Below are 20,548 nucleotides of genomic sequence, written 5' to 3'. Positions count from 1 at the left end.
CATACTGCTGGAAGTCCTACCCAGAGCAATCAGGCAAGAAAAAGACATAAATGCAGAAAGGAAGAAGTAAAATTGTCTGTTTGCAGATGACATGATTTCATGTAAAAAAAATCTAAAGACTCTCCTAAGAAATAATATTTTTAAAAAAGCCAATCTGAAAAAAATACTAGAATAATAATGGAATTCAATAATGTTTCAGGATACAAAATGTAAGTACAAGAATCATTTGTGTTTCAGTACAATGAACATTGAAAAGAGAAATTAATGTAATAATCCCATTTGCAATAGCACAAAATAGGATAAAGTACTTAGGAATACATCTAACCTAGGAGGTTAAAAATCTGTACACTGAAAACTATTAGATATTTATAAAAGAAAATGAAGAAAACACAAAAAATGAAAAGATATTCTGTATTTATGGATTTTAAGAATTACTATTGTGAAAATGCCCTTACTACCCAAAGCCATCTGTAGATTTATTGTAATCCTATCTCAAATTCCATGGTATTTTTCACAGAAGTAGATAAAACAATTATAAAATTCACATGGAACCAAAAGAGACCCTGAATAACCAAAACAATCCTGAGAAAGAAGAACCAGGCTGGTGGCATCATGCTTTCTGATTTCAAACTTCATTTCAAAGTTATAGTAATCAAAACAATATGGTACTGGCATAAAATCTGACATATAGACTAATGGGAGAGAACCAAGAGCCCAACTATAAACCCATGGTCAACCAATACTTATCAGGAGGCCAGGAATACTCAGTGGGGAAAGGATAGCCTCTTTTATAAATGGTATTGGGGAAAATTGTATGTTCACATGCAAAAGAATGTATTAGATCCCTATCTTACACTGCTCAGAAAAATTAACTCAAAATGAATTAAAGACTTAAGTCTAAGACTCAACACCATAAAAATCCTAGAAGAAAATATAGGGAAAATACTCCTTGACATGGTTTTGGTAACAAGTTTTTGAATATGACAGCAAAAGTACAAGCAACAGAAAAAAAAATAGTGGGACTACATCAAACTAAAAAGCTTATGCACAGCAAAAGAAATAATCAACAAATGAAAAGACAACTTACAGGGTAAGGGAAAATATTTGCAAACCACATATCTGATAAGGGATTAATATCCAAAATATATGAGCAGCACATACAACTCAACTACAAAAAAAAAAAAAGGGCAAAGGACCTGAATAGACGTTTTTCCAAAGAAAACATGCATTTGCCCATGTAAATGTTCTATAGGTGTAAGAAAAGGTGTTCAATATTTCTAATCATCAGAACAATGCAAATCAAAACCATGAGATGTTATATTTGTTAGAGTGGCTGTTATCAAAAAAAAAAAATGAGGTAACAAGTGCTGGTGAGAATGTGGAGAAAAAGGAACCCTTGGACATTGATGGTAGGAGTGTAAATTTGTAAGCTACTCTGAAAACAGTATGGAGGGTCCTCAGAAAGTTGAAAATAGAGTAGTCATCTGATCCAGTAATCCTACTTCTGAGTATATATGGGAAGAAAATGAAATCAGGATCTCAAAGAGATGTCTGCACCTTCATGTTCATTGCAGCATTATTCACAATAGCCAAGACAGTGAGCAACCTACATATCCTTCAGCAGATGAAGGGATAAAATAAATGTGATATATACAGTGGAATATTATTCAGCCATAAAAATAAGGAAATCTTGCCATTTATGGAAACATGGATGGACTTTGAAGGCATTATACTATAAAAATATAAATACTATATGATCTCATTTATATTGGAATCTAAAAACAACCTTATAAACAGTAAGTAGATTGGTGGTTGCCAGGGCCTGGGATTGAGGGAAGTATCAAGATGTTGGTCAAAGGGCACAAACTTTAGTTATAAGATGAAGAATTCTGGGGATATAATGTATAGCATGGTGACTATAGTTAATATTTTAACTTGGGAGTTGCTAAGAGTGTAGTTCTTAAATGCTCTTACCACCAAAAAGAGGTAATTTTATGAAATGATGGATTTACTAACTAACCTTATTGTAGTAATCATTTTGTTATATATATGTGTGTGTGTGTATCAAATCATCACATTGCACACCTGAAACTTACAGAATGTTATACACAATTATATCTTAATAAATCTTGAAAATAAAAGTAAGAACAAAAACAAAACAATATTGGCTTTTAGAAAATAGCTCATTGCTTCCTACTGAAGTGCCAGTGGCTGACGATGGCTCAATATGATACTGCTTCTAGGGTAATGGGATCAAGTCATCAAACAAAGGCAAACAAAGAAGCTGTAATGTTGAAATTTCAGACATTGGTCTGCAGATGAGGAAGCTATTTGGGAGCAGGAGAGAGGTCTTCACTGCATTCTGAATCATATGCTGTATGCTATTATGTTCTGAATATAGGTTAGGATTAAACTTGAAATTTACCCCCCACACACACACCCTGGAATCCCCTATTCATGTGAATTTTGCTTTGAAAATTGGTTTCACCAAAATATGGTTTCATCACATGGTGTAGAATACTGGATCACTTGTACCTTAACTTTTAGAAACCCATTTTCCAACAAAAGACCTGCTTTGAAGTCAGTAGTTCTTAACCAGGCTCTTTTGACACTTCTGGGGGGGAGTTGAAGAGGGAGAAACCAAATTCATTTGAAATTAAATGGAAATTGTTGGGTGATTTGCAGGACCAAGTCTGGCATAATGGATTATGGTCTCTTGAAAAGAGCTCTGGGGAAGCCTGGGTAGTGCAGTCAGTTGAGCGTCCAACTCGGTTTTGGCTCAGGTCGTGATCTCAGGGTCTGCCCCTCCCCTTGCCCCTGCTCTAGCTCTCTCTCTCTCTCTAATAAATAAATAAATCTTTTTTTAAAAAAAAAGAGCTCTGAACTGAGAAAGAATGTGGATTCTATCCCTTGCTTTATGACCTTGGGTATGACATTTCACCCCAGGTCTCAGTGTCCTCATCTATAAAACGACTGATGACAACACCACAAGATTCTCAGTGATACCTGAGTAAATGGGAAAGTGTGTATTGTTGCATTAGTCACCATACCATTCCAAAATCTGTTAAGGAATGTACTTCTTCCTTTGGATGATTTTCAGTTCCAGTTCACACTCTCTAAAATAGGCTGCCTTTAATTGTCTGCTCAAAGTGGTCACTGGGTGATTTGGGAAACCCCTTGCTACTTAACTTATACTCTTTCCCTTTGATCTCCCATCTACTCTAGGTGTCAACTCTGCCCGCTCAGTTCCTCCTTCCTACCCACCACCGCAGGACCCGTTAAACCAGGGCCAGTACCTGGTCCCTGATGGCATCGCTCAGTCACAGGTCTTTGAGTTCACCGAACCCAAGCGCAGCCAGTCACCATTCTGGCAAAACTTCAGCAGGTTAACCCCCTTCAAAAAATAATAACTACAGGGAGGCAGATAATTTTAAAATAAAGTAAATAAAATTATATTTATAGATGGACTTTTTTTGGAGAAGCACTGTTGAAATTTATATATATATAAATATATATACCTATATATATTTATATATAGAGAGACACACACACACAGACCCTTGAGTATACCTACACACACACACACACACACACACACACACACACACACACACACACACACAAACAGAAGGACCAAAAAAAAAAAAACATTTTCTGTTGTTTTGGGGAAGTGAAATCTATAGTTGGTAGGAAGAGGTACCAATGACTTCGAAACATGTGATCCCTTCTTAGAAGTTTTCTGTTCTTACCCGGTCCCCCTCCCCTTTATTTTCAGAAATTGACACTTCTATGTGTTCCTTTTCTTGTTGAGATAATCTCTTTGCTCCCTTGTGAGTGATTCATTGACTTGTCATTATTACCATAGATGTGTTTGTATTGTTTTTATTTTCTTTCCTGATGATACTGATGCTGATAACTTTTGAATTTACTTTGATGTGATGGAGTTTGGGAGTTTGAAATTTCTTTTTTTCCTTTTCCTTTTCAATGGGTAAAGGGAGGATTCCCCTTTCTCTTTTCCCTCAGCTGACCATCTGTGAATGTTTCTACAGCCCGGCAGTTGCCCCAGACAGCTTTTTCCCTGCATCTTCTGTCCTCAGTCGTGCCAGTCTAGACATGCTCTGTTGTGCCCTGTGACATAACTGCTTGATATTTCTATTGCTTTCACTGTGTTTTAGATGTCATAGAGGGATCAAAACCAAACAGAATCAAGGGAGAGTCAGAGTATAATAATTCTGGAGAGGACTTCTGTTCAGGGAACATTCTGCATTTGGGCTCTTCTCCTAGCACTGGGGGTTCCCATGTTATAGCACTGCTGAATCCTGAGCAGTTTTGTATCTGGGGTTTAGTTTGAGCCAGTTTTTCTCTTCTTCAAGCTGATTTGGTTATGGTGTTCCTTGTAGGCCTCTCCCTCCCCTAATCTAAACGATCAGAACTTGAAGCAAAGGGGCTGAGACTCTGCTTCCCAGGGGAGGGAGTCAACTGCCTCTAGCACCAAGTAGGCTTAAAGTTGGGGTTCCCCACTGAAATCATTTCAGGGGCCTGGTCATCCCTGCTTCCATTTTCAGATTACAGGCAGCATTTATAGGAGTCTATGAAGGGGTCAAGACAGAGCCCACCTGACCAAGATCATCAGCTGCCTTCAAATTATTGACCTGGACAGGATAAAGAACAGGAATGGGCATGGAAAGAGGCAGCCCTAGCCCAAGATATGTACCTGCAGTTCCTACCACTCAAGTTATGTGAGACTTTCCCCATTGTTAACAGATTGCATGGACAATCTTCCATGATTACTTCCTTCTCCTCTCCCTGTTGTCCTTCTTTCTCCTGTTCTCCTGGCACAGGAAAATTCCTGCTATCAGCATAAAGAACTTCTGTCACTCTAAGGAGGCCCTATTTCCAAAATTCTCCCATCCCAGGACATTGGAAGCAAGTAAGTGAGGAGCCCAGGGAAACTTCCCTATGGAGAAAAGATCTGAGGTAGAGACACTACCCTCAGGCTTACTTTTGGCAGGCTTTATACTTAGGCAAAACTAACTTCTCCCACTAAGAGGCAGGCTCCCTGTGGGTGCAGGAATACCTGTTCCTCCTTCTCACATAGCCCTTAAAGTGGACAGACCTTGAACAGCAAGGAGAATGGAGTACAAAGGAGTGACAATGGGCCCTGCTATGGAGAACCACTCTAATGAGGAATCTGGAAATTGTGAGTATGTTCTGGACTCTAGGAGAAAACTTCATCATGAAAGGACCTCAGCTTACTGAGCAGCAGCCATGGTTGCATGAGGCCCTCAGCATAGCTGACTTGATTGCTGCTCTATGCCTCCTGACCCAGACCAGGCCCTGCCCAGCCTGGGAATCATTCCTCTGTGGGAATCAAATTACAAGCTGTTTGCTTCCATTCCACCACATTCAAATCAGACTTGTGGGGTAAGCCAAGGGTAAGCCTGAGCTGGGCAGGGGGCTGGGGCTCGGGACTGGCCACAACTGCTCAGCAAATGACCCAGCTACTAAAGCCCCACCTTGGCAAGGAACCTGGTGTCCACTGCCTAAGATACAATGGCCTCCCTGGCAAATAGCATGTGTTTCAATGGCTGTGTATACCTCCCTTAAGTATAAATTCTTTTCCTACTTTCTGTTCTCCACTGGGCTTAACCTTGACATGTTTCTCCAGGGGCTAGGAGCAAACCAAGAGGGGGTGCTTGGCCAAGTCCCTGGGCCTCTCTTAGCCAAGCCCCCTTGCCCTCCCTCCATGCCCTTCTCCCCTGAGCCTGTGCCCAGAGCTTCAGGATCAGGAATATTACCTCTCATCTACTCAAACCGCTGGCCTCACCAGATGCCAATAACTTGTGAAAACAACAAGAAATCAGTTTAACATTGGTTGGAGTGTTTCCCCAGCCTATGGCAGCAAAGCAGACCAGTGACCAACAGCCCCAAGGGGAGCCCTGTTACCTGGGATTAGGGTCCAGATCTATTCTGTGTCCCCACAGCAGTGCTATCCCCAAGAACTCTGTAAATCTCCTCTATGTGTGCATGGCCCCCAAGCTCCCCTTTTCTCAACTCAATGAGGCCTGGATTTGTTCTCCAAAAGGCTTTGCTAGTGTGTTTTATGGGCCCTGCTGTGGGATAGTCCTAACACAGAAATCTAACTCCTCTTTCTCTCTCCCACTCTCCTCTTCTCTCTATGTGTATAACTATAATGGATTTATCAAGGACAGCAGCAAGAGAGTTCTGACAATTCTAGTATGAAGCCAAATAGTGATCTTTAGTGCTTTGGGGCTGGGGTGGGCTGGGGTGGATGGATGGGTAACAGTGATTTTGATTACCCCTGCTGCTCTGCATTTGCCAGTTTATTATTTTGTTTCTTCTGATTGTTTGACCCTGTCAAACAAGTGTCAAAGTTGTGTGTTTAAAAAAATGTTTAACAACAAAACTATGATGTTGTAATGACACAAAGCCTTATGAAAATATTTATGGAGTTCAATAAAAGAAGTAAAAATACACTTCTAGGCACTTTTTCTTGCCTGTGTGTGCGCATTTCACTAATTGCAAAATAAAGGGAATTTTCCTGATGGGGGACAGCTTATCCCAATCTAGTCTTGGCCTGCCAGCCCTGTTGTTCCATTGTCAGGCAACTCATGGGCTATCTGTGACCTTCCATGCCCTTTCTGGAAGACAAGTTTGATCCTGTAACCAGGGATGCTTCAAATGTCTTTATACATGGGACTGTTCATGTCACCTGTCCCTTTGATAAGACTTGAGGACCCATTCCTGACCCTATTCCCTTTCCTTGCAGCTACAAATCCAGTACCTGCACTCATGGGAGCTTAAAAGCTGCTTTTTGGATCTAGTCAGAGGCCATATCATATTTTGGTTCTGTCTCCTCAGAAGTAGACACATTCCTTATCCATCCCCAAAGTGGGTGCAGTGACCTTACTGTTGTATTCATCATGGTGTTGCCTGCAAGTTGATGCTCCTTGTTGCCCACAAGGCCCCTATGTGGTGTCTTATCCTGACCATCAGAGAAGCAGTAGTGGGTTTGTTTTGGCACTGCCTCACCTGCCTGTCTCCAGAGTGACTAAACGCTAACTCTAATAAAATGCTTATTTACTAAAAGGTGTCAGATAATTGTTCTAAGCTATAGAGTTAGAAGAGCAGGTGTTTTACCTCTGGGTTAGGGTATGAGCCCTATTTAGGACTAAGGGATGTCCCTAATCCTGGATTTGGAGAAAGTAATTATTAAAACATCTCCTTCAATAAACTTTACCCTTTCTCCATTTCTTGGTTCTCTCATAATTTAACCTATTTTCCTACTGTTGCCACTTTTTCCCTTTCCCATGGGGTCTGTAATCTTTTTTCATCAAACTCAGAACACTCAGTTCTCAGCAGTCCCTTCTCCATCTTGCCAGTTCCCAGCTTCATCAGCTTCCAAAGGTGAATCTCAATTATGCTCTGGTCTGAGTACTCCCTGACTACCTTCTGAGGGTCCTAGAATGGTGAGTGGGGAGACAAATGCTGGAGGGTCTTACATTCTGGGATGCAGCTGATTCTCTCCTAAGGTACCTAAAATCAGCATGTCTCATCACCAGAAGAATTATTTCTGAAAGCCCCATATGGTCCACATGATCATCCATATTCTTTGTTACCATAAATAATGGCTCTACTACTTATCAAACTTATTTGTTAAGAGCATTTACCCACTTGCTACCCTCAGTTTTGTTACAAGGTACACTATATTCACTGTTGAGAGTGCTGCTTGCCTCATTTTTTGATGAAAGTGCCACTTGCCTAATTAAGTTTCCAATTTGCCTTTTCTAATTACTAAATTTCTCCCCTTGACTGGGGACAGAAAGTGCAGCAGATTTAAAGTATCATTTTTAGGAGGCTTTCAAAGGGGAGGGCCTTAGCCCATCCCAAGATCATTGTATCAAGGACGATGGCTTCTTATTCTACTTTTCCCCAGGATCTTGTGGGAAGCTCAGGGGTGGAGAGAGAGAGAGATCTGTGGTGTGCCCAGATGGCCAGAAATAGAATAGAGAAAGGAGATTTCCCAGCTTCCAGGAAAGGCCTCTTCCTAGAACAACTCATCCCTGACCTATCTGTATCCTGGGAAGTTTCCCACCAGATCCGATGCAGGAGGCTAATGGCTTGCTTATAAACAACAGTTGCTCCTATTTTCAATGACCTTACCATATACAGGGCCTCATGTAATCCTCTTCACAAACATTTGGCAATGGGGTTATTAACCGCGAGGTTATTTAACACGAGAGGCCAGAAGCTCATTTGAAGTGACTAGTCAAGGTTCCCCAGCTTGTGAGTATTCATCACCTCAAACTCAGCCCCATTCAAACTGATCTCAGAGCTACTTCCTCTCAGAGTGTTTCTGGGGCTGTATGTGTTGGGAAAGAGCTGGACAAAAGTATGAAATGATCTGATACTAAAGTGAATGAGTGTCACTCCTGTGACACTCTCCTTGAGAGCCCTTTTAAGTTTTCTAATACAGTCCTCCAACATGTGAATGCAGCCATAGGTCCTTTTGTCTCTAGTACCAAGAGCAAGTGGGATAAGGACCAAAGCTTCTGCTTACTTCACTGAGGCCACCACTGTGCCTCTTGGCCCACTTAGCTTTTGACCTCTTTGGGATTTCCTTATTCATACTGACCTGCTCACTACTGGCTCCCAGAGGCTTTTGTCCTAAAATATGGGGCTGATGAGGTAGATCTTGTTTGCCTAGGCCTTTACCTGCCAGGTCCAAGGTAGGATAATGAGACTTCTTAGCATTCCCCCAAGTCCCACCACCTGCAGGACTACAGTTCAGCCTGGCCATAGGTAGATTAGATCAACTGGATTTGCAACACAGTTGAATAGGGATGTTTGGTGGTAAGATTCATGTTCCCTAGAAGCACACTATTCTGGTATCATCTCTCCCATATCTGTCTTGGGCTGTAACCTCCTTCTCCAGACATGTCACAGAGACACTATTTTCTCATATACTTGAGAAGGGGGGGGGATGTACATGCACAGGCAGTAGCCCTGTATTCTTTAGAAACCTCTATTATTTCTAGTTAGCTCACCAATAGGCCATTTAAGTTAGCTTCCTAGACAAGGCTATGTCCATCTCCACAACAAACATACTTCTCCACAGACATGTCAACCAGCTGAATCAGATTCAACCCACATATCTTGAGTATGTAATCTGGGCCAGACCTTATAGTAGGTACATCAGAGATACCAAGATGACTAAAGTCTCTATCCACACTTAGAGTTTAGTGAGAACATATAAACATGGGTCATAACAGGGATGGATGGGAGCCTGGAGGCACTAAGAGAATGGAATGGTTAACTGTGATTGAGGAAATCTTTGTAACCAGTCAGGATAAATTTGGTTATGCTGCAGAAACAGATATTCCTAAAACCTCAATGGCTTAACATACAAGAGTTTATTTCTTGCCCAAGCAAATCTTTCTGTAGGTCTAGGTAACTCTCCAAATCAGCTATCTGCCATGTGATAGTACACAGTCTGGCCTGCTTCTGCCTTGCTACACCTCCATCTTAACACATATTTCCATAATCCCTACAGCTGGAGAAAGAGCCCTAGAGTGTTTCCAATTTACACTTAAATTCTCTATCCCTGCTTCCAGTCACAACCCAGAAGTCCAGAACTGATCACATGGCCTCATCCAACTTCAAGGGAACAGGAAAGTATAGAAGTCCTGTAAGTTCAGAAGGGCAGGAGAACTAGATATGGATGAGCATTAGAAACCTCTACTAAAGAAGGAAAGGATTGAACTAAGCTTCAGAAAACAGGGAAAATTCTACCATGTTGTGAAGGTTAGAGCAACTGAAAAGTTAAGGGGAACAATCCACACAAGATCATCCTTCTGACACCAATTGCTAGTCCATGGGTCCCCAAGACCACCCTTAGGTTTGATAATTCACTAGAAAGACTCACAGAACTGACTGTTAAAATCATGGTTTTTAAAATCTATAGGGTGCAGATTAAAATCAGTTAAGGGAAGAAATCAGGGCAGAGTCCAAGAAAGTACCATATGGAGAGCTTTAGTTGTCATTTCCCTGTGGACTTGGGACAGAGTTACTTTTTGGGCATTCATATATGACAATTTTCATGGAGTATTGCTAGGAAGAGAAATTCCCCCAAGTTTCTTGAGATTTTACTGGGGCTCCATCACTGTCTCTGTGACTGATCTCAGTCTCCAGTCTCCTCAAGAAGTGGGCTGATGCCAGGTATCCCAGAGCCCACATCATTGATGTGGCCCAAAACCCCACCCTAAATCACACTGTTAGACTGTCAGGCGACCCAAGCTTCCAGTCAAACAAAAACACCCCTATCAGACCCAACATTCCAAAGGCTTAGAGATTACCTCCCAGAAGCTGAGGGTAAAGGCCGGACCTCTCTTTGGGCAAAGACAAAGTCTTATTTACACACATGTGGAAAATTCATAAGGCAGAGGGTGGAAAAAGGAATAAAGGTATTCCAAGTGAAGGGAATGACATGATTAAAATCCTGGGAGATTAACTCACATTGAGTAAAAGCCTCCATATTCATTTATTAATCCATCAGATATTTACTGGCATGCCTAATACTTCCAGGTTCTGGAATATAGAAATGAACAAATTAAACACTGCACCTACTTCCATTGTGCTTATGAATGGTAAACTACCTTCAAGTACAAATTTCTCTGTGTGCATTTTGGAGATGAGAGATGGGAGCTTCCCAGCTCTCATAGCAAACCAACCACACATAGAACTTCAGCTAGACCCCTCATAAATGTCCAGCCTCCCAGTCACCAGATTCCATACCCCTATCTCCTGTTCAACCTTAGCTAAGGCAACCCACACTCATGTAGAGAGATGATGATAGATGATAAATGATAGATGATAGATATAATGGACTGATTATATATGATTATATATATAATATCTAGATTATATATGATTTTATATATATAATATCTAGAAATATATATATAGAATATAGCAGGCCAGAATTACTGCAGGCTTGGGAATTACTGCTTTCCTTGCCCTGGGAGTATGCTCTAACCAATGACTGATGAGGGAAGGTATAATTGCCCTGATTCTTTTGTTCTTCAGATGTAATCAAAAGTGTATTCGACACTTTTCCCTGGAGCTTTTCCAGAGATTAAGCTTCAGTTGACCACTGTAGTAGCTGGTTTAATAACACACCCCTTATTGGCTGCCTTCACTTACCTGTATAACTTACCTACTCCCTTCACATTAAAAGATGGGCTTTTTGGGGAGATTCAGCTAAGACACATGAATTAGTGCTCACTATATATTGTGAAGCTGAAGCTGTGAAGCATTGGTGCTCTTTTTCAGTCTGGAATTGTTTCTGGCTATATAAAATAGGAGCCTTCAAATAAGGCATTCCCCTTCCTGGGTAAGAGACAACTATTTAGACAAAAGGAAAGAAAGGAATAGTGGCATTTCAGGCAGCAGCTGAGAGTAAATAGCTCCAGGACACCCTTCTTGGTACCCCAGGAATTCCATTAAGGAAGTGGTGGTTCTGAAGCAAAGCAATGCACTAAAATTATTTTCAAATTGCAGGGTCATGGTATCAGTTTAGTTGAGTATAAGCAGCATTTTAAAAAAATGAAATAATAGACTGGAATGAAATAGAATGGAAAAGAACAGAGTGTTGCAGGTTAAAAAAAAGTATATAGTGTTTTAAATTTGGAAGGTATGTGTACTGCATGCAATATTAAAGGTTTTTTTTATAGTAGATTGTCAAAAAGAATATTTCAGAAACACTGGTGTAGAGCCAGACTGTCTCAGTTCAAATCCTAGTTCCTTTTTTTATTAAGTTCAATTAGCCAACATATAGTACATCATTAGTTTTTGATGTAGGGTTCAATGATTCATTACTTGTGTATAACACACAGTGCTCATCAAATCCTAGTTCTACTGTGTGTTGGCTATGTGACTTTGGGTAAGTTACTTAACTATTTCATGCCTCAGTTTCCCTATTTTTGAAATAAGGATTATAATAGTATTTCTCTATGACTGAAGAACTGTTGATGGCCTTCCAGTATACATGTACCCCTTCTTATTTGCAACTTGAACCCCAATTTTCTTTGAAACAACAATGTGCTCATTTAAGTGCCATTTTTCCAGCTTCTCCTGCAGCAAAAGGTAGCCATATAACCGATATCTGATTAGGAAATGTAAGAGAAAGTCTGCTGGTAGAGGGCTAGTTTCTGATAAATCTTTTGCTCTCCTGATAAAGGGGATAAATATGGCTGGCACAAACACCTGTCTTCTTCTCCCTACTCTGATTGTATTTATGATGCCTGGAGCTAGGACAGCCATCTGTGAACATGAAATAACAAGCATGAAGCTAAAGGCCTATATGCTAAGGCTGGTAGCAAGGAAAGATGGGAAGAAACTAGGTCCCTGATGACATCAGTAAACTACAGAAATAAGCAGCAACCACCTACCTCTGGATTGTTACTGTGTGAAAAAAGAAACTGCAATTTAATGAATTCATAGTTGGATGACTTTTATGTTACTTGAGGTCAAAAGAATTTCTGTCCTTCTTAGGGATTTGTTATTAGGATAAAATAAGTTAATACATGTCAAGCATCTACAAGAGCTCATTAAAATGAAGACTGTTATTTTTATTATTATTGCATTAAATAAATGTGAGGTTCAAGGAAGGGAAGGAGGGAAGGAATTTTTCTAAGATCATAGTTCCCTCTTCTATAAACTGAAGGTGGTGACTCAAAGGCTACTAGAGCCCTGTCCAGCTCCCTGTGCCCTGGAAGGAGAGCAAAATGGTACAAAGGATATTAGAGTTTCACTCTATCTTTTTTGGGCTCAGGATGTCCTCAGTGCTCATTGAGGCTGGAAGCCCAAAATGACTGAGATAGGGGACCTTTCCTAGACTCTTGTGCTGTTCTCAGTTCTGAGAAATTAAAAGAGCTCATCACAACTGGCACTCACCTGGACTTTATACCTACTCAGAGAAATATTGAGATCATTCCCTTTACTTAATAAAGTGTAGATGCCTATAAAATGGAAATCATTCTTATTTTTTAGGTAACCAGGTATTTCCCCTCCCCCTGAGGAAACCCCTAAGAGAAAGAGCTCATGCTTGTAACACTTAAAAGTCCCCTTTTCACCTTGCCTGCAACTGTCCTTTTCCCTACCCACATAAAAGACATAGGCCCAACCTCCCTGTATCATGGCAGTATTAGAGAACCTGGGGTAAGTCACTTCTGCTCCCACTTAGGCTTCGGTGCCCCATCTGGGACTAGGCCAATGGTCAGGGTGAAGCACACAAGATTATTCATGGGGAATACAGAAGAAAAGGTTAAAACTTATCTATTATCTGAAAAATAAGAAGAAAATTGAGCTGTGCCAATATGGATTGTCAGTAGTACATGATTATAATTTATAATAAGTATACTTATATTGGGAAACTGTGCTCAGAAATGTTTTACTAATGGAATGCATGATCAAAAGTTGGAACAGCAGTGGACCATATTTCCTTAAGATTTATTAAACACTTACCATATATACTAGCTCTATTCTAAGTACATTACATATATTGAGTCAATTTAATCCTTACAACAGCCCTATGAGAAAAATGCCATTATTTAATCATTTTGCATGTGAGGTAACTGAGGCACATACTGGTGAGGCAAATTGTTCAAGGTCATAGAAGTACTAACATAGCTTGAACTCAAGCCCAAGCAATATGGGTATAGGGTTTGCACTCTTAACCACTTTTGGTCAATGAAAGCCAAAATCCAAACTTCCAGTATAAAATGATATGCTAATCTGACGGGGCACCTGGGTGGTTCAGATGGCTAAGAGTCTGCCTTCAGCTCAGGTCATAATCTCAGGGTCCTGGGATCGAGTCCTGCATTTGGCTCCCTGCTCGGTGGGGAGCCTGCTTCTCCCTCTCCCTCTACTGTTCCCCAGCTTGTGCTCTCTCACTCTCTCTGTCAAATAAATAAAAATAAAATCTTTAAAAGATAAATAAATAAAATGATATGCTAATCTGAAATCATCATTTTTTGGAGGAAGAATTGTTTTGTTTCTGCCTGGCCATATCCTCCTCAGCCAGAGTACTTGGATTCAAATCCCAGCTCCATCATTCACTCCCTAGCTGTGAGACAACAGGCAGATGACCTCACCTCTCTGAGCCTCAGTTTCCCCATCTGTTAAATGGGAATAAGATAGTAATAAAGGAAAACACAGGCAGCAACCTCTTCGACCTCAGCCACAGCAACTTCTTCCTAGAAACATCGCCAAAGGCAAGGGAAGCAAGGGCAAAAATGAACTATTGGGACTTCATCAAGATAAAAACCTTTTGCACAGCAAAAGAAACAGTCAATAAAACCAAAAGACAACTGATAGAATGGGAGAAGATATTTGCAAATGACATATCAGATAAAGGGCTAGTATCCAAAATCTATAAAGAACTTCTTAAACTCAACACCAAAAGAACAAATGATCCAATCAAGAAATGGGCAGAAGACATGAACAGACATTTTTCCAAAGAAGACATCCAAACAGCCAACAGACACATGAAAAAGTGCTCAACATCGCTCACCATCAGGGAAATCCAAATCAAAACCTCAATGAGATACCACCTCACAGCAGTCAGAATGGCTAAAATTAACAAGTCAGGAAAAAGATGTTGGTGGGGATGCGGAGAAAGGGGAATTCTCCTACACTCTTGGTGGGAATGCAAGCTGGTGCAGCCACTCTGGAAAACAGTATGGAGGTTCCTCAAAAAGTTGAAAATAGAGCTACCATATGATCCAGCAATTGCACAACTGGGTATTTACTCCAAAGATACAAATGTAGGAATCTGAAGGGGCACATGCACCCCGATGTTTATAACAGCAATGTCCACAGTAGCCAAACTGTGGAAAGAGCCATGATGTCCATCGACAGATGAATGGATAAAAAAGATGTGGTATATATGCACAATGGAATATTATGCAGCCATCAAAAGGAATGAGATCTTGCCATTTGCAATGACATGGATGGAACTGGAGGGTGTTATGCTGAGCGAAATAAGTCAATCAGAGAAAGACATGTATCATATGACCTCACTGATATGAGGAATTCTTAATCTCAGGAAACAAAGTGAGAGGGTTGCTGGAGTGGTGGGGGGTGGGAGGGATGGTGTGGCTGGGTGATGGACACTGCGGAGGGTATGTGCTATGGTGAGTGCTGTGAATTGTGCAAGACTGTTGAATCACAGATCTGTACCTCTGAAACAAATAATACAATATATATTAAAAAAGAAGAAGAAGAAGATAGCAGGAGGGGAAGAATGACGGGGGGGAACCAGAGGGGGAGATGAAAGAGATGATGGACTCTGAGAAACAAACTGAGGGTTCAAGAGGGGAGGGGGGTTGAGAGGATGGGTTAGCCTGGTGATGGGTATTAAAGAGGGCACATTCTGCATGGAGCGCTGTGTGTTATACACAAACAATGAATCATGTAACACTACATCAAAAACTAATGATGTAATGTATGGTGATTAACATAACAATAAAAAAATTAAAAAAAAGAATAGTAATTACACAATTGTTGTAAGGAGAAAATCACTTTACAAGTAACATGGAAAACACAACACAATGCTTAGGGCATAGTAGAACTCAAATTGTTTAAAGTTGGGCCTGAGCTCCTCAAAAAGTTTGATGTAGAGTTACATATAATCCAGCAACAATTCCACTCTTAGGTACATACCCTAAAAAATGAAAACATGTCTACACAAAAATTTGTGCATAAATGTTCATAGCAAATTTATTCATAATTGCCAAAGGTGGAAACAACCAAAACATCCATCAACTGATAAACGGACAAACAAAATGTAGTATATCCCTGTAATGGACTATTATTCAACCATAAAAAAATATACTGGTACAGGCTACAACATGGATAAAACTTGAAAACACTATACTATGTGAGAGACATCAGACTCAAAAGATTTTGTATGATTTTATTCCTATGAAATAGGCAAATTCCAGAATAGGCAAATCCATAGAGACAGAAAATAAATTAATGATTGCCAGGAGCTGGGAAGTGGACAAGGAGTGACTGGTAATGAGTAAAGTATTTCTTTTTGGGATGGGTGATGAAAATGATTTATTAAATGTGCTGATGGCCACACAATTCTGTGATAATACTAAAAATCATTGACTTATACACTTTTTAAAAGATGAATTTTGTAATGTAAATTATATTTCAATAAAACAAACAAAAAGAAGGGGACTCTAACACTTGCTTGCTTTTATGCTATTGGAGAATTCCTCACCATAGCTCTCCAAAGTTGCTTCAAGGAGAAATCCCTGTACCAGTGCCTCCACCCCCATGACTATATGAAATAATTATTTCAAATAAATGACTCACCTCCCTTTCACTCTGCCTCTCTACCAGCCTTTTCCTCATCAACTCTCTCTTGTCTTTCCTGCTATCAGGAGTTCATAGCCCCACACCACTAAATTCGTCACCTGGAGAGAGAGGTGAGGGTTGAAGAAGGGCTTCCCATCCATAAAAATCCCTGGTAGCAAGCCTACCAATCACAGACCCAACTGTGGAACCATCAGCATCCACAGGGTGTGGTTACAGCCCCATATGACCATGATCCTGGAGGCAATCCTATTAGAGAGAAGGCCTTTACCTGCCAAAACCAGGTGGAAAATGTGCCTGCTCCTTCAAATGAACAGAATACAAATGCAAAGCTACATGTAACATGAAGAAGAGGGCAAATATGACACCACCAAAGAACACTAATAAAGTTCCAGTAACCAACCATAAAGAAATGGGGGGAAAAAAGAAATGGAGATGCATAAATAAACTGCTTGACAAAAAATTCAAAATAATTGTCTTAAAGTAGCTCAATTAGCTACAAGAGAACATGGATAGACAACTAAATGAAATCAGGGAAAAATATATATAGAAAATGAGAAGATTAATAAAGAAAGAGAAACCATATAAAAGAACCAAACAGAAATCCTGGAGATGAAGAATACAATGACTGAACTGAAAAATGCGATAAAGAGCTTAAACAGTCGATATAATCATGCAGAAAAAAGAATTACCGGACTCACTCTAAGATAAGTCATTTGAAATTATCCACTCAGAGGAAAAAATAGAAAAAAAATAATGACAAAAGTGAAGAATGCCTATTTGACTTATGGAACACTATAAAGTTAATGTTATATGCATTATGAGGGCCCCAGAAGGAGCAGGAAAATAGAGTTCAAAGATGTATTTAACTGGAAGGGGGCAAGATGGCAGAAGAGTAGGGGACCTCGTTTCATCTGGTCCCATGAATTTAACTGGATATCAATCAAACCATTCTGAACACTCACAAATTCAGCCAGAGATGTAAGAAAATATATGTGGAAATCTACAAGCAGAGAAACAACTGCATTTTGCAAGGTAGGAGGTACAGAGTCATGAATCTATGAGAAAATATCAGTAGATAACCAGAGCAGGGAGGGAACCTCCATAAGCTGGCTACCAGAAAGTGATATAACACCAGAGCACAAAATCAGAACCCTTAGAAATCTGCTCCAGTGAGAGTCATCCCTTTCTGAAAGGGGCTCAGGGGATGGAAAAGGCAGAATTCTAGTGGGTCACTGTGGTCTCAGGATCCCAGGAGACACAGAAAGAATGGGGGTGCCTGAACTGATAGAGTGCCCAAGCAGTAGAGTGGGGAGACTGGTTATGGTCAGCAAGCCCCAGAGGGACTCAGCTCCAGGCACCATAAACTGCAAGTTAGGCCAATAAGGAGATTGTTCTTTGCCTGAGCACCCAGAAGAAGACTGGAGTGTGTAGGCCAGTTACCAACTCCTGGGAAGGTCAAATCGGCTGGGCCCATGACCGGGCAACAACTCTCAGGGTGGCAGCACCCCTGGAAAGGACAGTAGGATGGCACCCAGCCATGACATAGGAGCGGTGGTGCAAGGTACTTGCATAAGCCCACCACCACTTGCAGTCTCACAGACACAAAGCAAGGTGTCACTAGCAGGCCCTGGGGACTCCCCGCCCCCACCCCCCGAGAGTTGTAGTGGGGGAGAACCAGGGGATTCTGTGCGTGTGGTGCACACACAAGTGGAGAGGGTTTGACCTGGAGGGTTTATTGAAGAAGGGGGACCCTGATCTTGTGGCTCTGGGTCAGAGATCCTGGCATGGCCATTTTTGCTCTGACCCTCTGAAGAGGCATAGAAAGCCACCAGGGAACAAAAACCACACAAAGGATCAGCTCCTATTAAGCCCATCCCCCTGACAAGGGGTGGGAAAACTCCACCTGACAGAGACAATTGAGAAGCTATACAGCAGGCCCTTCCCCCAGAAGACATACTGGAAGAACAGGTGAATGACAAGCTTATGGATCCCACAGGACTGTAAAGCTCCAGCACCAGGGGACCAGGGGGAAATAATATATTGAGCTCGAGATGTTTCCTCATGACTCATTTATCCTTCAGGCTAAAATTTTACATTTTTAAACACTTTTCCAGTTTCAAATAGATTCTTATTTTTCAACTTATGTTTTTAAGTCGCTTTTTAAATTTTATTTTTTCACATCTACATTTTATAGATTTATGCCTCATTCTAGTCCTTTTTTCACTCTATTCAATTTTATTTTTCTCTCTCTCTATAAGTTCTGGATATAGTGTCCTCTAACTCACAAACCAAAATTCAATCAGGAACCAGTGGATCACCCTGCTTTGTCCACCCTGTGATATTATAATATCACCCCCCTTTTTTATTGTTTTGTTACATTTTGGCTACTTTTGCTTATCTGTGGTGGCTTCCAAAAAGTTTGGATCTTTTCCAGGGTGCATTTTGCTTGAGTCGTGGTTGATATTTTGGACTCTGTCCATCCACTTACCCATCTTTCGCTGGACAGAATGACCAGGAGGAGGAACTCACAACCAAGAAAAGGACCAGAGGCAATATCCTATGCCACAGAGCTAATGGATATGGATATAACCAAGATGTCAGAGATAGAATTCAGGATAGCAAATATACAGTTAATGGCTAGGCTTGAAAAAAGCATAAATGACAATTCTAAGTGTGGAAATGTGATCTAATCAGGCTGAAATTAATGTTATGAATGAGATGCAGTCTAAATTGGATGCTCTAACAGCAAGGGTGAATGAGGCAGAAGAGAGAATAAGTGATCTAAAGGACAGGAAGATGGAAAGGAAGGAAGTTGAGGAAAAGAGAGGACAACTAATACCTCATGAAGAAAGGCTTTGAGAATTTAATGATACATTGAAATGAACCAATGTCCATATTTTTGGGATCCCAGAGGGCGTGGAGAGAGAGAGAGGGATAGAAAGTTTATTTGAGCAAATCATGGCTGAGAACTTCCCTAATCTAGGGAAGGAAACAAACATACATGTTGAAGACTCAAAGAGGACCTATCACAAAATCAATAAAAATAGATCAACACCCCAACTTATAATAGTGAAACTTACAAATCTTACAGCTTAGGAAGCTATCCTGAGAGAGGCTAAGGAGAGGAGATTCCTTACATACAGAGGGAGGAACATCAGAATAACATCAGACCTATCCACAGAAAACTGGTAGGCCAGAAAGGGCTGGCAAGATATATTCAGGGTACTAAATGAAAAGAACATGCAACCAAGAATACTTTATTCATCAAGGCTGTCATTCAGAATGGGCAGAGAGATAAAGAGCTTCCAGGATAAGCAGAAACTGAAAGAAAAAAAGGGATAATGTGAGCGAAGATAGACCCCAAGAATACCATAGACAAGAAAGAAACAGAGACAATCTACAGAAACAGGTACTTTACAGGCAAGACAATGGCACTAAATTCATATCTTTCACTAGTTACTCTGAATGTAAATTGGCTGAATGCTCCAATCAAAAGACACAGGGTATAAGAAAGGATAAAATAGCAGGAACTATCTATATGCTGTCTACAAGAAACTCATTTTGAACCTAAAGACACCTCCAGATTGAAAGTGAGGGGATAGAGAACCATTTACCATGTCAATGGACCTAAAAAGAAAGCTAGGGTAGGAAACATCATACACAACAAATTAGATTTTGAACCAAAGACTGTAGTAAGAGATGTAAAGGGACACTATATCATACTAAAAGGGTCTATCCAAGGAGAAGATCTAACAATTGTAAATATCTATGCCCCCAAAATGGAAGAAGCCAATCACATAAGACAAGTAATAAGGAAAATAAAGAATCATATTGATAATAATACATTAATAGTAGGAGACTTCAACACCCTACTCACAGCAAAGGTCAGATCATCTAAGCAGAAGATCAACAAAGAAACAAAAATTTTGAATGAGAGATTGGGCCAGATGAACATCACAGATATAGAAAACATCCCATTCTAAAAGAACACAGTATTCATTCTTCACAAATGCACACGGAACTTTCTCCAGAATAGACCACATACTGGTTAAATTTCAGGCCTCAACAGACACCAAAAGATTGAGATGATTCCCTGCATTTTTTTCAGGTCACAATGCTTTGAAACTGGAACTCAATC

General features: G+C 40.4%; 1 protein-coding gene across 13 annotated transcripts in view; it reads left to right on the top strand.

Moving 5' to 3' along the window:
* The window catches only part of ARHGEF9 (Cdc42 guanine nucleotide exchange factor 9), a 233,675-nt gene extending 227,189 nt beyond the window's left edge, over nt 1–6,486 (top strand). For 12 of the 13 annotated variants that reach the window (XM_073885843.1, XM_073885852.1, XM_073885849.1 and 9 more), the window contains one exon: nt 3,226–6,486. In XM_073885843.1, the coding sequence (XP_073741944.1) occupies nt 3,226–3,407 (182 nt within the window). In that variant the 3' untranslated portion in view covers nt 3,408–6,486. The remainder of the gene's footprint in view (nt 1–3,225) is intronic. The other variant, XM_073885842.1, reaches the window with a different exon arrangement.
* The last annotated feature ends 14,062 nt before the right edge of the window (nt 6,487–20,548 follow it).

Source organism: Callorhinus ursinus, unplaced genomic scaffold (assembly GCF_003265705.2).
Source record: "Callorhinus ursinus isolate GAN/ISIS: 27379988/994484 unplaced genomic scaffold, GSC_fseal_2.0 scaffold66, whole genome shotgun sequence".
NCBI classification, from domain to species: Eukaryota; Metazoa; Chordata; class Mammalia; order Carnivora; family Otariidae; genus Callorhinus; species Callorhinus ursinus.
This window is presented reverse-complemented; position numbering and strand designations above follow the sequence as displayed.